At 44.5% G+C, this 19,370-nt stretch overlaps 2 protein-coding genes across 2 annotated transcripts in view; both read right to left on the reverse strand.

The window, feature by feature from the left end:
• DDX24 (DEAD-box helicase 24) lies at positions 1-10,190 on the reverse strand. The gene is made up of 4 exons (XM_048486470.1): positions 10,144-10,190; positions 5,721-5,909; positions 2,345-2,474; positions 1-1,033 (listed from the first exon to the last, which is right to left on the reverse strand). The coding sequence occupies exons 1-4, from the start codon at positions 10,168-10,170 to the stop codon at positions 792-794; spliced, it is 588 nt and encodes a 195-aa protein (XP_048342427.1). The 5' UTR covers positions 10,171-10,190; the 3' UTR covers positions 1-791.
• The window catches only part of LOC125427271 (ATP-dependent RNA helicase DDX24-like), a 20,513-nt gene continuing 11,304 nt past the window's right edge, over positions 10,162-19,370 (reverse strand). The window contains exons 5-6 of the mRNA XM_048486469.1: positions 18,372-18,887; positions 10,162-10,235 (exon numbers count right to left, since the gene is read on the reverse strand). Coding sequence (XP_048342426.1) covers positions 10,211-10,235; positions 18,372-18,887 — 541 coding nt within the window. The 3' untranslated portion in view covers positions 10,162-10,210. The remainder of the gene's footprint in view (positions 10,236-18,371; positions 18,888-19,370) is intronic.

Raw genomic sequence — 19,370 nt, forward strand, 5'->3', positions numbered from 1 at the left:
TAAAAATATTTAAAATATTTTAATAAAGATTTCCATGAGCCAAGGTAAAGGTACATCCTCAGTATTGCTTAGGTACACTCCAATATTTTTCAATGTCATATTTTAACTTCCCCAAAAGAGAACATGGATGAAGCTTTTTAAACCAATGGTATATAAACATCACACGCTGACATAAAGGATTCACAATGTTTTTCAAAACAAAAATGGAATGATAGCCTTCTCTCAAGATGAATGAGAGCCCTCTTCATATAACTGTGCTGGCTGAGTTCTGGTTGACAGTCTGAGCAGATGTGAAGATTTCCTCCCGTGTTTCTTCCAGATAATCTGTTTATATGACATACAAGCATCACATTCGTCAGATATCACTGGGGTGTAATATGCTGGATCCAACCTGAGCAGTGCAGACTCAGTTAATGGAGCACAAGCCCTTAAATGAAGGAGAGCAACTTTATCCACTGTATTTGCTACAGTCTTCTGTGCAGCATTGTTTTGGAGGATTCCCTGACCCTTGGCAAAGCTTGGGATCATCAGGGGGCGGGGGGAGGGGGGGAGGAAAGATCCGTTTCTGCAAACTCCTCAGTTCAGAGTAGTGAGGATCCAAACCAACACAAACCAGGAAAAACCACAAGGGCAGAACTGAATTTATATCTACTGACAACAGTACAGGAGAGAAGAAACAGGAGTAAGGGAAGGCAACCATTCCAGGACAGGTATGTTGTAAAGACAGTCAGAACAGTTGGTGGCCTGAAGTATCTTCAAGAGGGAGAAATAAAGGTTCCTCATATGGACTATTAGATGTCCTCATTTTGCTTCATCCTCTTCTTCTTCCTCTGTGCTTTTGACATGGCACCCAGAGCCGACTGGGAACTCATCTCAGAAAGGTCAGGCAGCAGCAGTTTTCCGGACTGGGTTGGGTATTTTGTCTTCATAACATTTTTAAATACCGGCTGGGACAGCAAATGCTTCAGATGCTTCTTCATCCCTTTCAGCATCTTCTGTTTCTGACTCTCTTCTTCCTCACTGGGCCGGCCTCCTGCATTCAAACATTTAAAATCATTTTTTTTAAAAAAGAAAAGAATAGAGGACATCACCAAAAGATACCAGAACCAATTCAGGAATATTATTTATTAAAACGTTTATATCCCACTTTCTTCATGGTTCAAGGCAACTTATGAAAATAATTAAAAATACTTTTAGTGAAAAGCAAAATAAAATAGCCAATGCCAAACCTCTTCTCTCTCCCCCTCTAAAAAATGCCTACTATTCAACCCCCGCTCAAAAGCCTTGGGAAACAGGAAGGCCTTGCAGCACCTTATGAAGATCTCCAGGAATAGGCCCCCTTCACCTCTTCACAGAGACCTTTCCACAAAGCCGGAGCCATGATGAAAAAGGCCCCGCCTCAGGCTGCTATTAGACAGGCCACCCTAAGTGGTGGGATAGATAACAAATGGCTGACTGACGTAGCTGGCCCACAGGGACATGAGGAAGGCAGGTGGTCCTTACCTTCAAGTCACTAATGTTTCAAGTCTCTAAAAAAACTCAGTGGGTAATTGACCTGACATCTGGCAAGGATGAAATCCCGGGTTCAGTCCCTTACAGCTCTGGGCTAAAACAGATGTTACTTCTGACAGCAGAAGTAGGAGATGGCCACAGTTGCAAGGAAGAGCATATGCTTCGCATGCAGAAGGATCCCACGTTTAATCCATAATCTCCAGTTTAAAGAGGTCTCTAAGAGCAGGGCAGGGAAAGACCTTTGCCTCAGAACTTTCAGAGTTGCCGCCAGGTGAGGCGGTCTGTACTGAGACTAGACAGACCGTAAGATCTGGCTTGATGGCAGAGCCATAGGCCATAAGAAGGTCTAGCAGGGCAGTGCTACTCGTGATCCAAGAGCCCAGAGATTTCAGATCTGTCACTTCTATGATCACCCGCTAGAATTCTGTGAATCACAGTAAGTTAGAATCCATGAGCTCTCTCTATTTGCATAACAATGCCTCTCCCTTTGGGAAGCATTCAGAGATGAGATTCCCTGCATTTTACAGTGATAGTGCCCATGTGCTTTTCCTAAACATCTGAACTGACTCTTGTTGAGTCTTAAAACCAAACACACCTATGTATTCTCAGAATCTATTTTAGACATGGATATGGACACAAACCAGAATTCTCATGTATGAATAACCTGGATTTTTGCATGCATCTCTGCATTTGGGCTGATAAGGATGTGATTCCTTCTTCCCGGCAGTTCCCCGCCCCTCTATGACCAGACCGGTCCTTAACTTCAAGTCACTAATGTTTCAAGTCCCTAAAAAACCGTACAGATTTCTAACACCATGGCAGGTATACTTGCCTATGAGGTCTTCATCATCCAGCTCCAGCTCAAGGGCATCTGCGGCTTGCTGCAGCCAAGAATTGTGCTGTTTGGCTCGGCTGCTGAAATACTCTACCTTCTCAATCTGTCGGGCCAGGTTCACCCGCTCCTGCAACAAAGAACAGTGGCATTTTCTGGCAACTGGTTCTTTCCGCACTGTAGAGTCAGAATGTGGGCACTCGGAACAACAGAATTCAAAAGCACAGCCTTAGAGATTTATAGAGAAGTCTGACAAGGTTAGGACACTGAGCTCAGAACATATGAAAAAGCAGGAAGCGATAAAAAATAGTAGTATGTTGCAAGATGCCCCGAGTCCCTGGTGGGGAGATGCTATGAGATATTAATTAATTTGGAAGGAAGGCAGAAAATGAACTTGGCATGCAGAAGATCCTTGGTTCAATCCCTGTCTTCTTCAGTTAAAGGACTTCAGGTCCCAGGGAAATGCCTTCAGAGACCTGCTGTCTATCAGTACACAGTAGAGGAATCAATGGTCTGACAATATAAAGCAGCACTGTATACAGATATACGTAACTCTACAATTCACCCAATGAAGCTGACTGGCAGTAGATCTACGACAGACAAGAAAGTACCTCCATACTCAGAAGCTGTAAACCTCCTAATGCCAGCACTAGGAGGCAACATCAGAGAAAGACTGTAGTGTACACCCTGTTCGTTGGTAGTTCAGGTCAACTAGGTGGCTGCTGTGTGAAACAAAATACTAGATTAGAGGGATCATTGGTCTGAGCCAGTAGGACTCTTGGTATGTTCTGACACTGTTCATCCAATCCAGCATCCACTAGCAGAATTCAGTATCCAAGACATGGCAAAGGCCACTCGCGTACATAGATTTTAAAAAGTATTAGACAAAGTCATGGAGGATGGGTCTATCAATTAACTATTGGCTATGATAGCTCATGGAGCCTCTGTATTCAGGGGAAGTATGTGCCTGGGTACCAGATGCAGAGGATGAAAGAGAGGAAGACATCACTTTTATGGTTCTTCCAGTGGGCTGCTTGGAAGCACCTGACTGGTGCTTCCAAAACAGAATGCTGACCCAGAAGGACATTGCGCTGATCCAGCACTTGTTTCTGACTTATCTTTGCAGTACTTGCCTAACATCAATCAATTCAATGAATGCAAATAAAAAAAATAAATTTTGTCTTGAACAATTGCAACGAACACAGTAAAACTCCAAATGCACAGCGATGGCTTAATTTAGAGACTGGACTATATGCTATGTTTGCCACAGAGAAATTAGCAGCACAACAGCCTACCGCCATCCCCTGCTGTAACCATCAGCAAAACAAACGAAATGACCGAAGGGGCAGTGGCAGGGAATCACATTGTGCACTTTCCTCTCCAAGCCAGTATCTATCACTGACCCGCATTAACAGTTGGGAAACACAACGTGCAATGATTTCGATTCATGTAGCAAACAGTACTAAACGTTATGCCTTCAAAGGTGAGAAAGTTGTCACTGGGATGCCTGAGATAAACATAACAGGTTGAATTCTAAGCCTCCTCTCCACGGGGATAAGATGAATCCTCCACACTCACGTATGCTTATGTTGGGTCTTCAGAATAAGAACATCAACGATCTTATCAAATTCCTATTCAGAAGTACTTCCCTGTTTAGTCACCTGACAAAAATCTTCTTTGGCTAATCTAGGTCCAACACATCAAACTGAGCAGAGATCTGGAGTACACATTTGTTGTGGGTCTGGAAAAAGTCAGTGACAACTTTTGATGAAGCACAACAGTCTGTTTAGAAAGGCCTCTGGCCTTTTACTGTCCACTGCCGCTCATCAGAAAATCCAGGATGGAACATGCTGCAACTTTGAACAGTACAATCCTTCCAAAATAGACCCTGTTTTGCAGTTTGAACAGGGAAAAGATACAAAGAAACATGCCTTGAACAAGGCTAAATATTAGATCAGCAGCAAAGATAGAAAGAGGAGCTCTGTTCTCCCTTCATGTTACAACCTTGTCACAGTGTAGACTGTTATCTGTGGTCTACAAAGAAACACGTCGGCGCAGAGCAGTTAATTAAAGCCTTCTGTTCTTCCTTCTCAAAGCATATTTTAACAGGCTTAAACTTTTTAGATGAAAAATAAAATCTGAAAGCAAGGATCTGACCCCAGCCCATAGCATGTTTATATGTTAGAGAGATATCCCGAAGGCTGTATATTGGGCATGCTGGTTTAATTACTCCCGACAGTCACAAAAAAGGGATTAAATTATTAAAGCACTGGAAGCGAAAGCAGCGTAATGAACAATCAGAATTTTTAAGCAGCCAAAAGGAAGGAAACATTAATTTCAGAAATCATTCATTACCTGCAATTAACTACTTAAAACTACACATTCAAAACAGCATTAATTTTAGCATCCTCAAGTAATTTTCGCTTTCCCCTAATAGAGGATGCAGAATGTCTTTGATGGGTCTAATGGCTCCCTGGCTGCTAAGAGCTAAAAAAGAGATGAACATCTTTTAAAATCCCTTATTCAACTTACTGGAGCTAGTGTTTGACAAAAAGGAAAAGCTGATCTTCAACTCAGAATCAACCTGTAGCAGTTTGAAGAATGTAATCCAAGTACTGCACTATATGAACTCTATAAGAGCCAGTATGGTGTAGTGGTTAAGAGCAGGTGCCCTCTAATGTGGAGAACCAGGTTTGATTCCCTGCTTTGCCACTTGAACTGAGGAGGCTTATCTGGTTAACCAGATTAGCTTGTGCACTCCAGCACATGCCCTGGGCTAGTCACAGTTTTTGGGAGCTCTCTCAGCTCCACCTACCTCACAGCATAATAATGCCAAGTTTCAACTGGGGCAATTCCTCTCTACCAATCAACTCTTCAATACCACATAACGAATTTAGGGAACACTGTGGTTTTGGAAAACTGATACAAACATTTTTTTTGTTTTGTTTTACACTTGTTTTATTTTGCTGCTACAGCCTAAAATGGCTGCCTGTGTGGAATTCTCTGATGAGGATTCCCAGTTCATAAGAACATAAGAACAAGCCAGCTGGATCAGACCAGAGTCCATCTAGTCCAGCTCTCTGCTACTCGCAGTGGCCCACCAGGTGCCTTTGGGAGCTCACATGCAGGATGTGAAAGCAATGGCCTTCTGCGGCTGTTGCTCCCGAGCACCTGGGCTGTTAAGTCATTTGCAATCTCAGATCAAAGAGGATCAAGATTGAAAGCCATAAATCAACTTCTCCTCCATAAATCTGTTCAAGCCCCTTTTTTAGATTCAACAAGTGTAACGTTAACCTTTTTTTCCCTGAAGTCTCAAGAAGCTGTGAAAAGCATCATAGCTGAACTAAAGAACAATTTTGAAAAAGACTGTTTTTACCTTGACAGAAGTCATGTATTTCATTTCCACTGGAAAAAAGGGAAGCTCTTCACTCTTTGCCAACGTCTTGTAAATTCTTTTAAAATTCACCACATCGCTCGGGCCAATCAGCAGCAAGCTCAGGCCTTCACTGAAAGCTCTGGCCGTCCTGCCACTCCTGTGGACATAGACTTCAGAAGTTCGAGGAACCTGAAAAAGCACAAGAGATTAACACTTCCATGGAGACAGAACAGTGTGTGTAAAGAAAGAACAGCATGCCACATTCCCAGAGAGCACCTTCACACTTTCCCCTTAACTGCTTCACCATCACAGTTTGCCTTTATTTGGAGGCAGAGCACTCCGCTTCAGAAGAAAAGGGATCGGGAAATGTGTGTCGTCTATTATGTGCAAGGACAGAAATAAATGCAGGATTCATCTGGGCTGCAAAATTCCACTTACTGAGAATCCTAGCTTTCCAAAAGATCAGGTTTTAGAAACATGAGGCATTGAGTGTTGCAGCAAGAGACAAGACTGGACAGGAGACTGGGAAGAAGATAGCAATAGACCAGAGAGCCAGGAAAGCCTAAGATTGTTGGGTCTACTCTTGAGAAATTAAAAGATACACAGAAAGGACAAATTCCACCATGGGCAGATTCTTCCACTGCTGCAGTACTGAGACGAGGAAAGTCTTTTGTCCCAGCTAGGCTGTTCTGTTTGCTTTCACTGCACATGCAGATTTTTGACAGGTGTTCACAACTGTTATCCTAACATGCACCACCTTCAAAGATGGCCACTTTATTTTTTTAAATTCTATTTTACTAGATTTAATACCCTGCCCTCCCCAGCCAAGGCCGGGCTCAGGGCAGCTACTTGTCAAATATAGTTATAAAACTCCATAAAAATGTAACAGCTCTCCTGGATGGGACCAGTGGACCACCTACACACACTGGCCAACCAGTTGTCTTGAAGGACCAACAAAAAGCACACAGAGGCCAAGGGCTCCTCTGGATGTTCTCTCTCATCACTGATCCTCAGAGATTTCCTGCCTCTAAGTATGGCAGTTTCCTCTGATTATCTTGGCTAGCAGCCATTGAATGTGTCCAATCTCCTTTTAAAACATTCTATTCTTCTGGCCCTCATTATATTCACTGGCAACAAATTCCATACTTATGTAAAGTAGTACTTTCTTTTGTCTGTCCTGAACATCCTATGTGGTAATGAATAGTGTGCCTATTAACTTCACTGGTGGCCTCTGAATTCTAGTATTTCAGAGGAGGGGATGCAGTGTTTGGGACTCTTTAGTTTGGAGAGGAGATGTCTGAGGGGGGATATGATTGAAGTCTATAAAATTATGCATGGGGTAGAAAATGTTGACAGAGAGACATTTTTCTCTCTTTCTCACAATACTAAAACCAAGGGGCATCCATTGAAAATGCTGGGGGGAAGAATTAGGACTAATAAAAGGAAACACTTCTTCACGCAACGTGTGATTAGTGTTTGGAATATGCTGCCACAGCTTTAAAAGGGGCTTGGACAGATTTATGGAGGAGAAGTCAATCTATGGCTGCCAATCTTGATCCTTCTTGATCTGAGGTTGCAAATGCCTTAGCAGACCAGGTGCTAGGGAGCAGCAGCAGCAGAAGGCCATTGCTTTCACATCCTGCACGTGAGCTCCCAAAGGCATCTGGTGGGCCACTGCGAGTAAGCAGAGTGCTGGACTAGATGGACTCTGGTCTGATCCAACAGGCTCGTTCTTAAGATGGACAAAAAGATTCTATCAGTTTCTTCCTCATACATAATTTCACAACTCTCTTAACATTCTCAATGCCCTTGACCAGCCATCATTTTATAAATTAAAACTCCCCGATCCTTTAATTCCTTTGTAATATCCTTGCTTCTTTGGCAGACAAACTTGGCATGTAAACATAAGAACATAAGAACATAAGAACAAGCCAGCTGGATCAGACCAGAGTCCATCTAGTCCAGCTCTCTGCTACTCGCAGTGGCCCACCAGGTGCCTTTGGGAGTTCACATGTAGGATGTGAAAGCAATGGCCTTCTGTGGCTGTTGCTCCCGAGCACCTGGACTGTTAAGGCATTTGCAATCTCAGATCAAAGAGGATCAAGATTGGTAGCCATAAATCGACTTCTCCTCCATAAATCTGTCCAAGCCCCTTTTAAAGCTATCCAGGTTAGTGGCCATCACCACCTCCTGTGGCAGCATATTCCAAACACCAATCACACGTTGCGTGAAGAAGTGTTTCCTTTTATTAGTTCTAATTCTTCCCCCCAGCATTTTCAATGAATGCCCCCTGGTTCTAGTATTGTGAGAAAGAGAGAAAAATTTCTCTCTGTCAACATTTTCTACCCCATGCATAATTTTATAGACTGCAATCATATCCCCCCTCAGACGTCTCCTCTCCAAACTAAAGAGTCCCAAAGCCGCTGCAGCCTTTCCTCATAAGGAAGGTGCTGCGGTCCCTCAATCATCCTGAAATTAAGCCCTTCTCTGCACTTTTTCTATCTCTTCAATATCCTTTTTTGAGATGTGGCTGACCAGAACTGAACACAGTACTCTCAAGAATGTGATCGCACCACAGCTTTATATAAAGGGCATGACAATCTTTGCAGTTTATTCTCAATTCCTTTCCTAATTACAGCATAGAGTTTGCCTTTTTTCACAGCTGCCGCCCATTTAGTTGACATTCCCATGGAACTATCAACTAAGGCGGCTAAATCCCTTTCCTGGTCTGTGACTGATAGCACCCGATTGCTTATGTATGTGAAGTTTGGATTTTTTTGCCCCTATGTGCATCACTTTTGCATTTTGCTACATTGAACTGCATTTTGCCATTTCTTAGCCCACTCACCTAATTTATCAAGGTCGGCTTGGAGCTCCTGCTTGATCCTTTATTGGTTCTCACCACCCTACATAATTTGGTATCATCTGCACCAAGCTTGGCCCGCCACGCTACCCACCCTACTTCCAGGTCATTTTATGAATAGGTTAAAGAGCACTGGTCCCAATCACGGATCCTTGGGGGACACCACTCCCTACATCTCTCCATTGTGAGAACTTCCCATTTTACACCCACTCTTTGCTTCCTGTTTCTCAACCAGTTTTTAATCCATAGGAGGACTTCCCTCTTATTCCTTCATTGCTGAGTTTTCTCAATAGTCTCTGGTGAGGAACTTTGTCAAAAGCCTTTTGGAAATCCAAAGTAGACAATGTCCACTGGTTCCCCTTATCCACATGCTACTGTTTACATCCTCAAAGAACTCTAGTAAGTTTGTAAGACAGGATTTGCCTCTGCAAAAGCCATGCTGACTCTTTCTCAGCAGGTCTTGCATTTCTACATGTTTTATAATTTTCTCTTTAATGACAGATTCTACTACTTTACCAGGAACAGATGTCAAACTGACTGGCCTGTAATTTCCAGGTCCCCCCCCTAGATCCTTTCTTAAAGATTGGTTGTGACATTGGCCATCTTCAGTCTTCAGGGATGGAGCCTGGATTTCAAGGATAAGTTGCATATTAAAGTGAGAAGATCAGCAATTTCATGCTTGAGCTCTTTAGAACTCTTGGAGTGAATGCAATCTGGGCCAGGGGATTTGGTAACATTTAGTTTATCAATGGCTGCCAGAACTTCTTCCTTGTCTACCACTATCTTTGTTAGTTCACCGGTTCGCCTCTAGAAGCTTGGTTCAGGTGCAGGAATTTTCCTCACCTCCTCTTGAGTGAAGACAGATGCAAAAGGCCATTCAGCTTTTCTGCAATCTCCCTGTCATCTTTACTTTTCCCTTTGTTCCTTTGTCATCGCGGACCTACCGCTTCCCTTGCTGGCTTCCTGCTTTTGATGTACTTGAAGAACTGTTTGTTGCTGGTTTTGATGTTCACAGCCGTATTGATTTCCTCATAATCCTTTTGCCTCCCCACTTGGCTAACTTGCTTCTCTTTTGCCACCATTTGTGATTTCTCTCATGGTATTCTTTATCAGTTAAGTTGGACTTCCATTTTCTAAAAGACATCTTTTTTTTCCTAATAATTTCCTCAACGTCCCTTATTAACCATGGTGGCTTTCTTTTGGACTGGCTGCAGCTTTCCTAACCTCGCGAGAACACATTCCAGCTGAGCTTTTGTGACTGTGTTTTAAATAACCTCCAAGCATCTTGGACATTTTTGACTCTCTTGATTTTCAGCTTCCTGCGCACTATCCCCCTCATCTTTGAGAAATAAAGAAGCACTCAAGGGGAGCAGGAAACATTGGCCCAGTTGAGGCCTAGCCTGAGGCACTTCCCTGCCACCTCCTGGGCTGGAGCTCACAGAAATGCCAGGTGGACAGGTTTGGTCTCTATCTTTGTGTAAAACCCATTCTCCCTTTTCATTTATTCCCATAATTTTGCTAAGCGGAGACACAAAGTACATTCTGGAAGGATGAGGGTACCTGGTAATGGATGGCGATGCTGCACATTAGGAGATGTGAGACCCGCGAAGCGGAAACCCACGCTCGATTAAGAGTGAAAAGGAGGGATGCAGCTGAAAGAGCAAAAGTGGAGTGAGATGAGCTGTCTATTCCACAAAGTAGAAATGCTCCCTTCTCAAGGAAAGGTGACCAGGCCACGTGAAAAATCACTAACTAAAGAGCTTGTAAATACCTCATATATACAAATACATTGGCCAGAATGGTACATGGACTATATTAGGCTCCAATCCACATCGAATTGGTAAAAAGAAATGCAGCATTGGCTTCTCCGCTTCTTGCTTCATTGACTCTCTAGATTGGGGGAGTTGTGGTGACCTTTTGAGGTTTGAATGCAGAGATGGAACTACAACACCTATCTTTGAAGGAGGCTGGCAAAATAAAAGAACCGGGGGGGTTGACAGTTGGGTCAGTACAAACTGGGGGGTAAGGGGCAAGCTGTAAGGGTGGTAGGACAGCTGTAATGGTTAGCGGGGACTCAAAATTTGAGGGAACTGGGAGTTTTGATTACATCTCCTCCATTGATTGGCAGACTCTGATCTCGTGAACTGGATTGGTTCCCCTGCTTCTGTATGTAAAGCCTGCTGGGTGACCTGGGACTAGTCACAGTTCTGTCTGAACACTCTCAGCTCCACCTTGCCTCACAAAGTATCTGTTGTGGGAAGAGGAAGGAGTTTGTGGTGGCTTTGAGACTCTCCTTACAGGAGAGAGAATGGTGAGGATATAAGCTTCAGCTTCAAATATAGCTCCTTCTTCTTCTAAGTTGATTGAGGCACTGCGTATGATTGCTACAGCTCCTCTGTATCAGGTGTCCCAATTGATAACATCATGGCTCCAGGTCTCAAGACAGTCTTGAAAGTATGCCTGACTCAAGGACCTGGCAGCACAGGTAGCGTTTTCTTCAGTTCTTCCTGTTCAAGGATGTGACTTAGGAAGGGGAAAGAGAAAGAATACTGCAAAATAAATGATGGCTACAGAGATAGCGTCATCAGGAAAAGTTTGGTTTTTTGGACCATGGCTCATGTTATCAAGATGAAGCTCTTCTATTAGGAGATGGTTTGCACCTCACAAGGGTAGGAAAAATGTGCTTGGTAAGAGCCTTGTAAACCTGGTAAGGAGGGCTTTAAACTAAATCTTACGGGGGAGTGAGACAGAAATTCAAAGCCTAGTATGATGCCAATAACAGGGGAAAAGAACACTAAAGATTTGCAGGATATTTTTTATGCAAGGGAAGCGTTAACTTACACAAGCTGCTTTCTTGCTGTGCCCCAGAAGGCCATGAATGGCCAGACCTGAATCATGGGTTGAAATTAAATCAAAAGAATTAGGAAGCACTTTCTGACAGATAGGCCCTCTGCATGCAGTTAGCGGGGTCTGTAAAGCCCTGGGGGATAGCTTAACGCCGTTTCCAGGGAGCCCAACCCATTCGCACAGAGACTGAATTGCTTAACCCATGAAGCAGCCCTGGCGCCGCCCGACCCGGTCGCACCGGGTTCGAAGCCCGCCCGATTTTCCGACCTTGCTTGGGAAGCCAGGTTTTTGGGAATAAATGGCGACTTGGAGAATACCACTGCCGTGCTGAGCGTGCAGAGGCTCGAAAGCCCTCCGCACTTTCACTTACAGCTTGTCTCTGGCGTTCCGGTAAAGGCGGCATTACTTGGCCTGGGGATACGCCAAGCCCTGCGGGGCCGACAGTGGAGTGCAGAGGCGAACAATATCCGGAAGCGTCCTCATGACCTCAGCGGCATAGTAGGCTTGAACTGAACCAGAGGTCCGATATGCCAAATCAGCCCGGAATTTTGCGATAAGCTCCGCCATGGCGCCGTCATCCCAGCCATTTCTGGATGAACCGTTAGGAAGCGAAAGGGTCCCCAGGGGGGTTAAAATCGGCGATGAATGCAAACCCGATCAATGCTCGATCATACCGATGTGAAGCTTGACCCATAGATTACTTCCCCTCATCGAAGAGGCTAACTGCTTTGGAGGTTTTAAGCAGAGGCTGGATGGCCATTTAAGGCTGATTCTGTGAACTTAGGCAGATTGTGAGAGGGAAGGCAGGAAGGAGTGCATTAGAGCTCGGCTCGTGGCCCTATCTTCCACACTCCAAGAGCGCCAATCACCTTTGGTATCAGGGAAGCCATTTTTCTCCCGACCAGATGAAGGCCATCCCTGCTTCCAGAGCTTTTGCCCTTCCAGCTTCCAGCGTCAAAAGTAACATGCCATTTGGCACAAATGCTGCCTGCCCCTACCCTACAATATACATTATTCTGTGATACCTCAATTCCCTCCTAGGATTTTCCTGGAGGGCACTGGAGTTCATGTAGATCCCAGTTAAAGGGAATGGGGCAAATTGCTTAAAAATACATAGCCAGGGTATTAGGAGGTCTATATGGACTCACAAAACCCTTTTAACACCTGAAAAGGTACTTGACAAGGCTGCAGTACTTAAGATTAAAAAATGTTAACCATTCAGTATATTTTTACTGCAGGGGGAACCTGCAAAAGTAAGCAACCAGCTAATACCATCCCTATATCACTCCATGCCTGCACAATAATCAATACTTCCGAATGCTTTCTTTGTAGATTAAATTGAAGTGAGGTGTTATTCAATAGCTTTCCATTTTCTACACAGCAATTCACAGGGAACCATTATGAGCTCTGAAGTAGCAAAGTGACAGAGCGTTGCATTTTTGCAAACCTGCACGGTTTAAATGCAGCAATGTTGTGCCTGCATCACCTCCTAGCTTCCGTAACTCAGTGGTGACAGTGCAAGTCAGATGTTACAGATGACGCGTAAATTGCCTCAAGCAGCTGGACACTGCTAGGTCAGAAACCGCCAGTGACTAATGCAAACATGTCCCGAGGATTACAGGAGTTCTGAACTCTGAAAATCCCGAGCGCAGAGCTTCACTTCAGTCTACGGAGACTGCACTCAAATGGCCTATTCACTGGAAAATGCTAAAAAGTTCTCACAGCCGTTTCCATACGGCCGCCCATATGCCTACGCCGCCAAAGAGTTCTGCGGTAGAAGTCGTACTGTTCGCCTTAAGCGTGCGAAAGCGTGCGAGCAGGGCGATGGAACCCCGCGGAAGAGGCGACTCCTTGCGGATTACTCTTCCCCTTCTCTGTACGCCCACTCACGATGTCTCCGTGGGTAAGCCTGCCCGACCGTGGAAGCCCATGCACGCTGCCCTCCGACCCCTGGAGGTCCCTGGAGTACGGGAGGACAGTCAATGGCCGGGGAGAACTTCCGGCTCAACTTTGAAACGGCATAATTTATCGATAGTGAAGCTGGCGTTTAGCGTCTTCAGCGCGGATTCGCCCGCTCGCCGGAAAGGCCCCCCAACAACAACCCTTTAAAGGGTTGTTGTTTAGGGCGGCCTGATGCCGCCCTGGGGGGAAGGAAGTGCAGTCAGGTCACGCCTGTGCGAACGGCGGCCTGGGGGCGGCGTTTTTACCGCCCCCAGGCCGTCGTTTTTGGGCCGTGCGGAAACGGCCTCTGTATTGGTGAGGAAGATAGTCAATTGTCTTCGGGAAAGCGTAGAATCAACATGCAGGCTCAGTGGGCTGATTGCTATGGATTCATTTTTATTTTATTTATACTCCCCTAGAAAAGCTGGGCTCAGGGCGGCTTCCAACATACAGTTCAGCTACAGAAAATACATTGCATCCATACAATAAATTGATTTTGGCTAATGAGTAAAATCACTTCAGGGAGCAGCAGTGGCATAGTGGTTAAGAGCAGGTGCATTCTAATCTGGAGGAACCAGGTTTGATTCCCCGCTCTGCCGCTTGAGCTGTGGAGGCTTATCTGGGGAATTCAGATTAGCCTGTACGCTCCCACACACGCCAGCTGGGTGACCTTGGGCTAGTCACAGTTTTTCAGAGCTCTCTCAGCCCCACCCACCTCACAGGGTGTTTGTTGTGAGGAGGGAAGGGCAAGGAGATTGTAAGCTCCTTTGAGTCTCCTACAGGAGAGTAAGGGGGGGATATAAAATCCAAACTCTTCTTTTTCTTCTTAAAAACCCTCATTTCTTTATATCTGGTGCCCCTAATGTTGGGTTAAATGGGGGTTACACGGGGGATAAGAATGTGAGGCCAGCTTATGGGCAGACCATTGCTAACCCCCGGGGATGGGGCGGTATATAAGCTCAATAAATAAATAAATAAACCTCAACCATAGGCCTTTGACTTACAGGCCCTGTGGAACTGAGCCAAGTCCCACAGTGCCCAGGTCTCGTTAGACGGAGAGCTAGTTTCAGTTGATGCAGTCACTCGCTTTCCTCCCGCTGATAGAAGGGAGGGTCTTCGGGTACTGGAAGAGTTTCCATGGAAGGCTCCTCATGAGGGAGGAAAGCATTGTTGTTAACAGAATGGATCCGTAGGATCCAGCTCAATACTTCCTTTGTATATATTATGACCCTCCAGACTGGGAGGACAGACTTCAAAATATTTGGACAGCCCCTGGGCTGAATTTCCAGTGAGCTTAGCACATGAGTTCAATCAACAGGTTCACTTTTTGGCTCTCTGTCAGTAATTTGCTGGAAAGAACACAATGTGTATAAGATAAGCCGTGATTAGGCTTGAAATCGGTTTGTTTATCAGAGTTAAAAATAAGTGGCTCACAATAAATCAAGCAGGTTTATACTTAAACCCCTGACCTGCAGGGCCCAGGCTAGCCTGATCTTGTCAGATCTTGGAAACTAAGCAGAGTCGGCACTGTTTATTGAGACCACCAAGTCAGTCCAAGGTCACTATGCAGAGGTAGACATCAGCAACCATCTCTGAATGTCCCTTGAAAATGCTACAGGGTTGCGATAAGTTGTCTGTGACCTAATGGCATTGTTCACCACTACTATTAAGAACTTCCTCATCCTTTTTGAGCCTGAAGGCATCTTTGGAATTCTGGCCCAGAGTGGTAGGCACAATCATAAAATCACTGTTACAATAGCTGGGGCAAAAAACAAAATGGCTGCTGCAGAAAGCCAAGCCAACCACAAAATGGCAGAGATCAAGGTTATATAAAACTAATAGTAACTCCAGAATATCAGGCAGAAACTCTATTTAACAGGATGCCTTTTAACCTATTTACAAGTGACAGAACTTTCTAAGTAACGTCCAATGCTAGATACAGTTTCTCTGTCTGTGTTTTGAATGTACTTTTGATTTGTACTTCAGAAATGTCTGTAACGCTCTGGAGCCTATTTTATATGCCTAATGAAGGTGGTTGTTGTTGTATTCTTTTAACCTACACAGTCAGTCATAAGTCCTGCTGTGCAAAAGCTCTACCTAGCCATGCCCACTTTCTAAGAGTACTTGGTGGGGGCCAGGAAAAGTGTTGGTAGGTGCCACGGCACCCCGGCCTCTGCGCTGGGGACCCCCTGCTTTAATGGCAACTTTTTGCCATTCTTCCTCTCATAGCACAAGCTTTTTCCATTATGGTACCTACTCTGTGAAACGACTTGCCGAAGGATGCAAGGAGGACCTGTAGAGATGCAGATCTGTTTTTCTTTCTAAGGCTTTTTCATGATGGTATCTCTTTTTAGGTACATCGTTTTGATTGTACTGAGAGAAAGCAGGGGGAAATGGCAGTTGAGCCTTTGGGTGCTCCTAACCAGTTTTGCAGAAAGGAGCTTTTTTGCTGGTTGAAAGTAAGCTTTTCCTCAGCTTTCCCCTCCTCAGATATTGGGAACCTTAAATTTGGCAGGGGGACTGGAAGAAATTTGATACAAGACACACCTGTTTTGGGAAAATCTAGGACCAGCAGGTCTGTGTGATTCCAAAAGATCTCAGAAGTAGTCCCCCTTTCTATGGCTCATTCTGCACATGCAGAATAATGCACTTTCAAACTGCTTTCAGTGCTCTTTGAAGCTGTGCGGAATAGCAAAATTCACTTGCAAACAGTTGTGAAAGTGGTTTGAAAATGCATTATTTTGCATGTGCGGAAGGGGCCTGTGTTAGCTTTGTTTTAAACTCTTTCAGTTTTCTTTTCTTTTATGCTTGTTTACTTATTTCTCATTTTATTTTTCCTTTCCTGTAACTTTTTCTTAGCAAATTGAAATTAATATTTTAATCAATTTTGATTGTACTGATGCCTAATATTGTACTGATTGTACATTGATTGTACTGATGCCTAATAAATTGCTGATACTGTTTATTGATTATTGGAGGGTTTCCTTGTTCCTTTCCTTGAAAGAAAGCACTGGGGTGTAACTGGGAAATAACACTATGCCCTGCTGCAGAAGGGTTCCTGATGGAACAGGTGCTTGCACTCAGACCTTGAGAACAAGCAGTTGCCATCTACTGAGTCAGACTTTTACTCTATCAAGGTCAATCTTGTCTATGCAAACAGGCAGCAGCTCCCAGCATTTCAGGTAGGGGGTCTTTCATGTCAGCCACTACCTGATCCTTTTAACAGGAGTTGCTGGGGAACGAACTTGGGCCTTTCTGCATGTAAAGCACATGATCCGCCACTGAACCACGGCCTGTACTCAAATTCACTCAAGATTTGTTACTTTGCTTCCTTGCCCACACAGGGCTGGTATTCAGTAACTAGAAGTTACAAGGCCCAAATCAGCCCCTCAGAGATACTGTTTGGCCTGGAGACATAACATTTCTGGAAATTCTGAAACAAAACAAAAACTCTTTGTTGGGAGAAAACAAAACAAAAACTCTTTTTTCCCCACAAAGACAATTGGAAATGTTGGGAGAAAAGTGAAATATATGCTATAACTACTTTCCTTTCAAACATAAACCTATAAAATTACTTTAGTTGACATATTAATGAAATTTAAAAGTATAAATGCCAAGCAGTCCAATCCAGAGCTCCCAGGGACTGGCTGCAGCACCACTTCAGTGTCGAATGGCTAAAAACAAGAAAAGCTTCCACGCTGCCAAGTAGCCTTCCATTGGGCTGTATGGGTTTACACCATCCAAAAGGGTGGCATAAGCCCGAACCCCCAGTACTGATATTCCAGCAGGCAAAGGCCAGGTAGAAACCAAATACTATCAGCTTCATCCCTTGCCCCCGGCCATGCCTCCAGCACACTATGCCAGCAGAGATGATGGGGGTACAGGAGGGCCAACGTGGCACTCTGCTCCAAGCCTGCCCACCACTGAGGGCTGCAGTGGCCACCCTCCAGGAGATTTGCTCCTCCAGCAAGGTAAATCTCTGGGGAGGGCAGGGTAAAGCTCTGGGGAGGGCAAATCCAACAATGCTGTCCCTCACAGCCTCCATCAACAGCCATCCTGGATCGGGCTGTTAGTTTTCTATATGCACACTGAACACTGAAGCAAGACAAGGCAGAACACCACTGTACCCTATGCTACCTTAACACACTTAATTCATTCAAAAATAATGTATGTGTATTTCAAAAAGAATGTGTATATGTGTGTGTGTATTTTTCCTAGGTGTTTTTCCAGTGGTCTCCCAAATTTTCTGATTTTTCCAATTAAAAAAACCGAAAGTCTTCAGACTTTCACATGCTATACATGTCAAATACAGTCTCTTCAAAAGCATTTAACTCCTTCCCAAATGGAGGAAGAACATTTCACATTAGTTTTTTTTTAGTCCCCCCAAATTTCCCAAATGTTATTTATTTATTTATTTATTATTTAGATTTCTATATCGCCCTATCCCCTATACTGAAATAAAAAGTCCTCAGTTTTGTTTACTTTTTAAGATAGTAAAACCTTGCCAAAAAAAGTATTTCACTCATTCCAAAAGAAAAAAATAGAATTCATAGGAGGTTTCAGCAGGGGCAGAGCGAGGGGGAACTGGGCCTGGGGCACGCGTGTGCCCTGCACCCCTGCTGCAGTGCCACCCACCCCTCAACGCCCCGTGCCTGGGCCCCCCTTGCCCCGTTGGCACTACGCCACTGGGTTTCAGTGCTCCACAAAATTTCTATTGGAAAAAATTCTCAAAAACAAAGGGTTTTCTCCCTAATTTTTCCATTTTTACCACTCAAACTTCCGTATCTCCAGCCAGGCCCAAATCTACAGTCACAAATGCATGGAGAGAGTGGCACTTACAACAAGCACATGTGTGGGATGCCACTTCAGAGGATGAAATGTAGGCCCAGGTTCACCACTCCTCCTCCTCCTCCTCCTCCTCCTCCTCCTCCCAGTAGCCTGCCATGAAAACTAACTGGCGACCAGCATAGTCTTAGTTTACTGGTATACATTAAACTTACCAGTCACGTTCTGCAAACCGCTCCAGGTTTTTCAGTCTTTGTTTCTGATGCATATTTGCATGAAGAGGCAGAGGATTGCAATCCAATATGGTCAAGAGTGCAGTTAATCGCTTGATGCAGTCTATACTGTTTGCAAAAACCATGGTTCTTCCCGGGTACTGCAACAGAAAGTAATAGAGGTAATAGTCTTTCTCTTCCACATTACAGTGGATTCTGGTCTCCGTGAGAGTCTCCACAGTGGCTTCTTTTCTCGTCAGGTCAATCACTTTGGGCTTGTTTTTGATGCCCACTTTCTGCATTAACATGTCCAGCTTGGTTTTTCTGTCTATTTTCACAGCCTTTTTCTTCCGGAGGATTCTAGTGGGGGTCTGATGGATCAGTGTCAGGGTGGCAGAAAAGACAAATATCTGACGTTTGGGGTTGTAGTGTGACTCGTTCAGCATTTCCAGCAATTGTGACAGTTCTAAAAAATGTCCTTTCTCAACCATCCGGTCGGCTTCATCTATCACCAGGCACCTGCCGGAGACATGGCAAGAAACAGTTTGTAGATATCTGCTCAAGATACATTAAAACTGAAGACCAACCTCACAAGAAAAAGGATGACATCCTTTATATAAACCACACTTAACGCTAATTCCTACTTCTAGCAAAGTTCAGACGCCTAAAATAAACGTGCCATAGATCACGTTTGAGGCACGTGTCCCAGATGCTCCGAAGGGCCTGCAACACTTCCAATTTGATAACAGACAAGTAGATTTTCTATTCAAGGATCTGTATACAAGTACAGAATGCTGCAAGAGAGCACTGCCCTCAGGGCTGATTCACACGTTCAATTGGAAGGGGGAGGATAACTTCTTGGCACAGTGAATGTGAACACCCTGGAAAGACACAACCAAGAAACCGGAACAGAGGTCACCACTCCCTCAAACTTTCTTTCAAACATGAACTGATCCAGAAAGCAGAAGACACTGAACTGGTACTGTGTGTTCATGACAAATC

This window comes from Sphaerodactylus townsendi, linkage group LG02 (genome assembly GCF_021028975.2).
Source record: "Sphaerodactylus townsendi isolate TG3544 linkage group LG02, MPM_Stown_v2.3, whole genome shotgun sequence".
In the NCBI taxonomy this organism is placed as follows: domain Eukaryota; kingdom Metazoa; phylum Chordata; class Lepidosauria; order Squamata; family Sphaerodactylidae; genus Sphaerodactylus; species Sphaerodactylus townsendi.

Bases quoted from the DNA above. Each gene is read 5' to 3' on its own strand.
- DDX24 (XM_048486470.1), bottom strand. From the start codon at position 10,170: ATGTGCAGCATCGCCATCCATTACCAG. The intron at 2,475-5,720 runs GTAAAAACAGTC...TCTTTGTTGCAG, and splicing joins AATACATGACTTCTGTCAAG to GAGCGGGTGAACCTGGCCCG. The intron at 1,034-2,344 runs GCAAGTATACCT...GTTTGAATGCAG, and splicing joins GGATGATGAAGACCTCATAG to GAGGCCGGCCCAGTGAGGAA.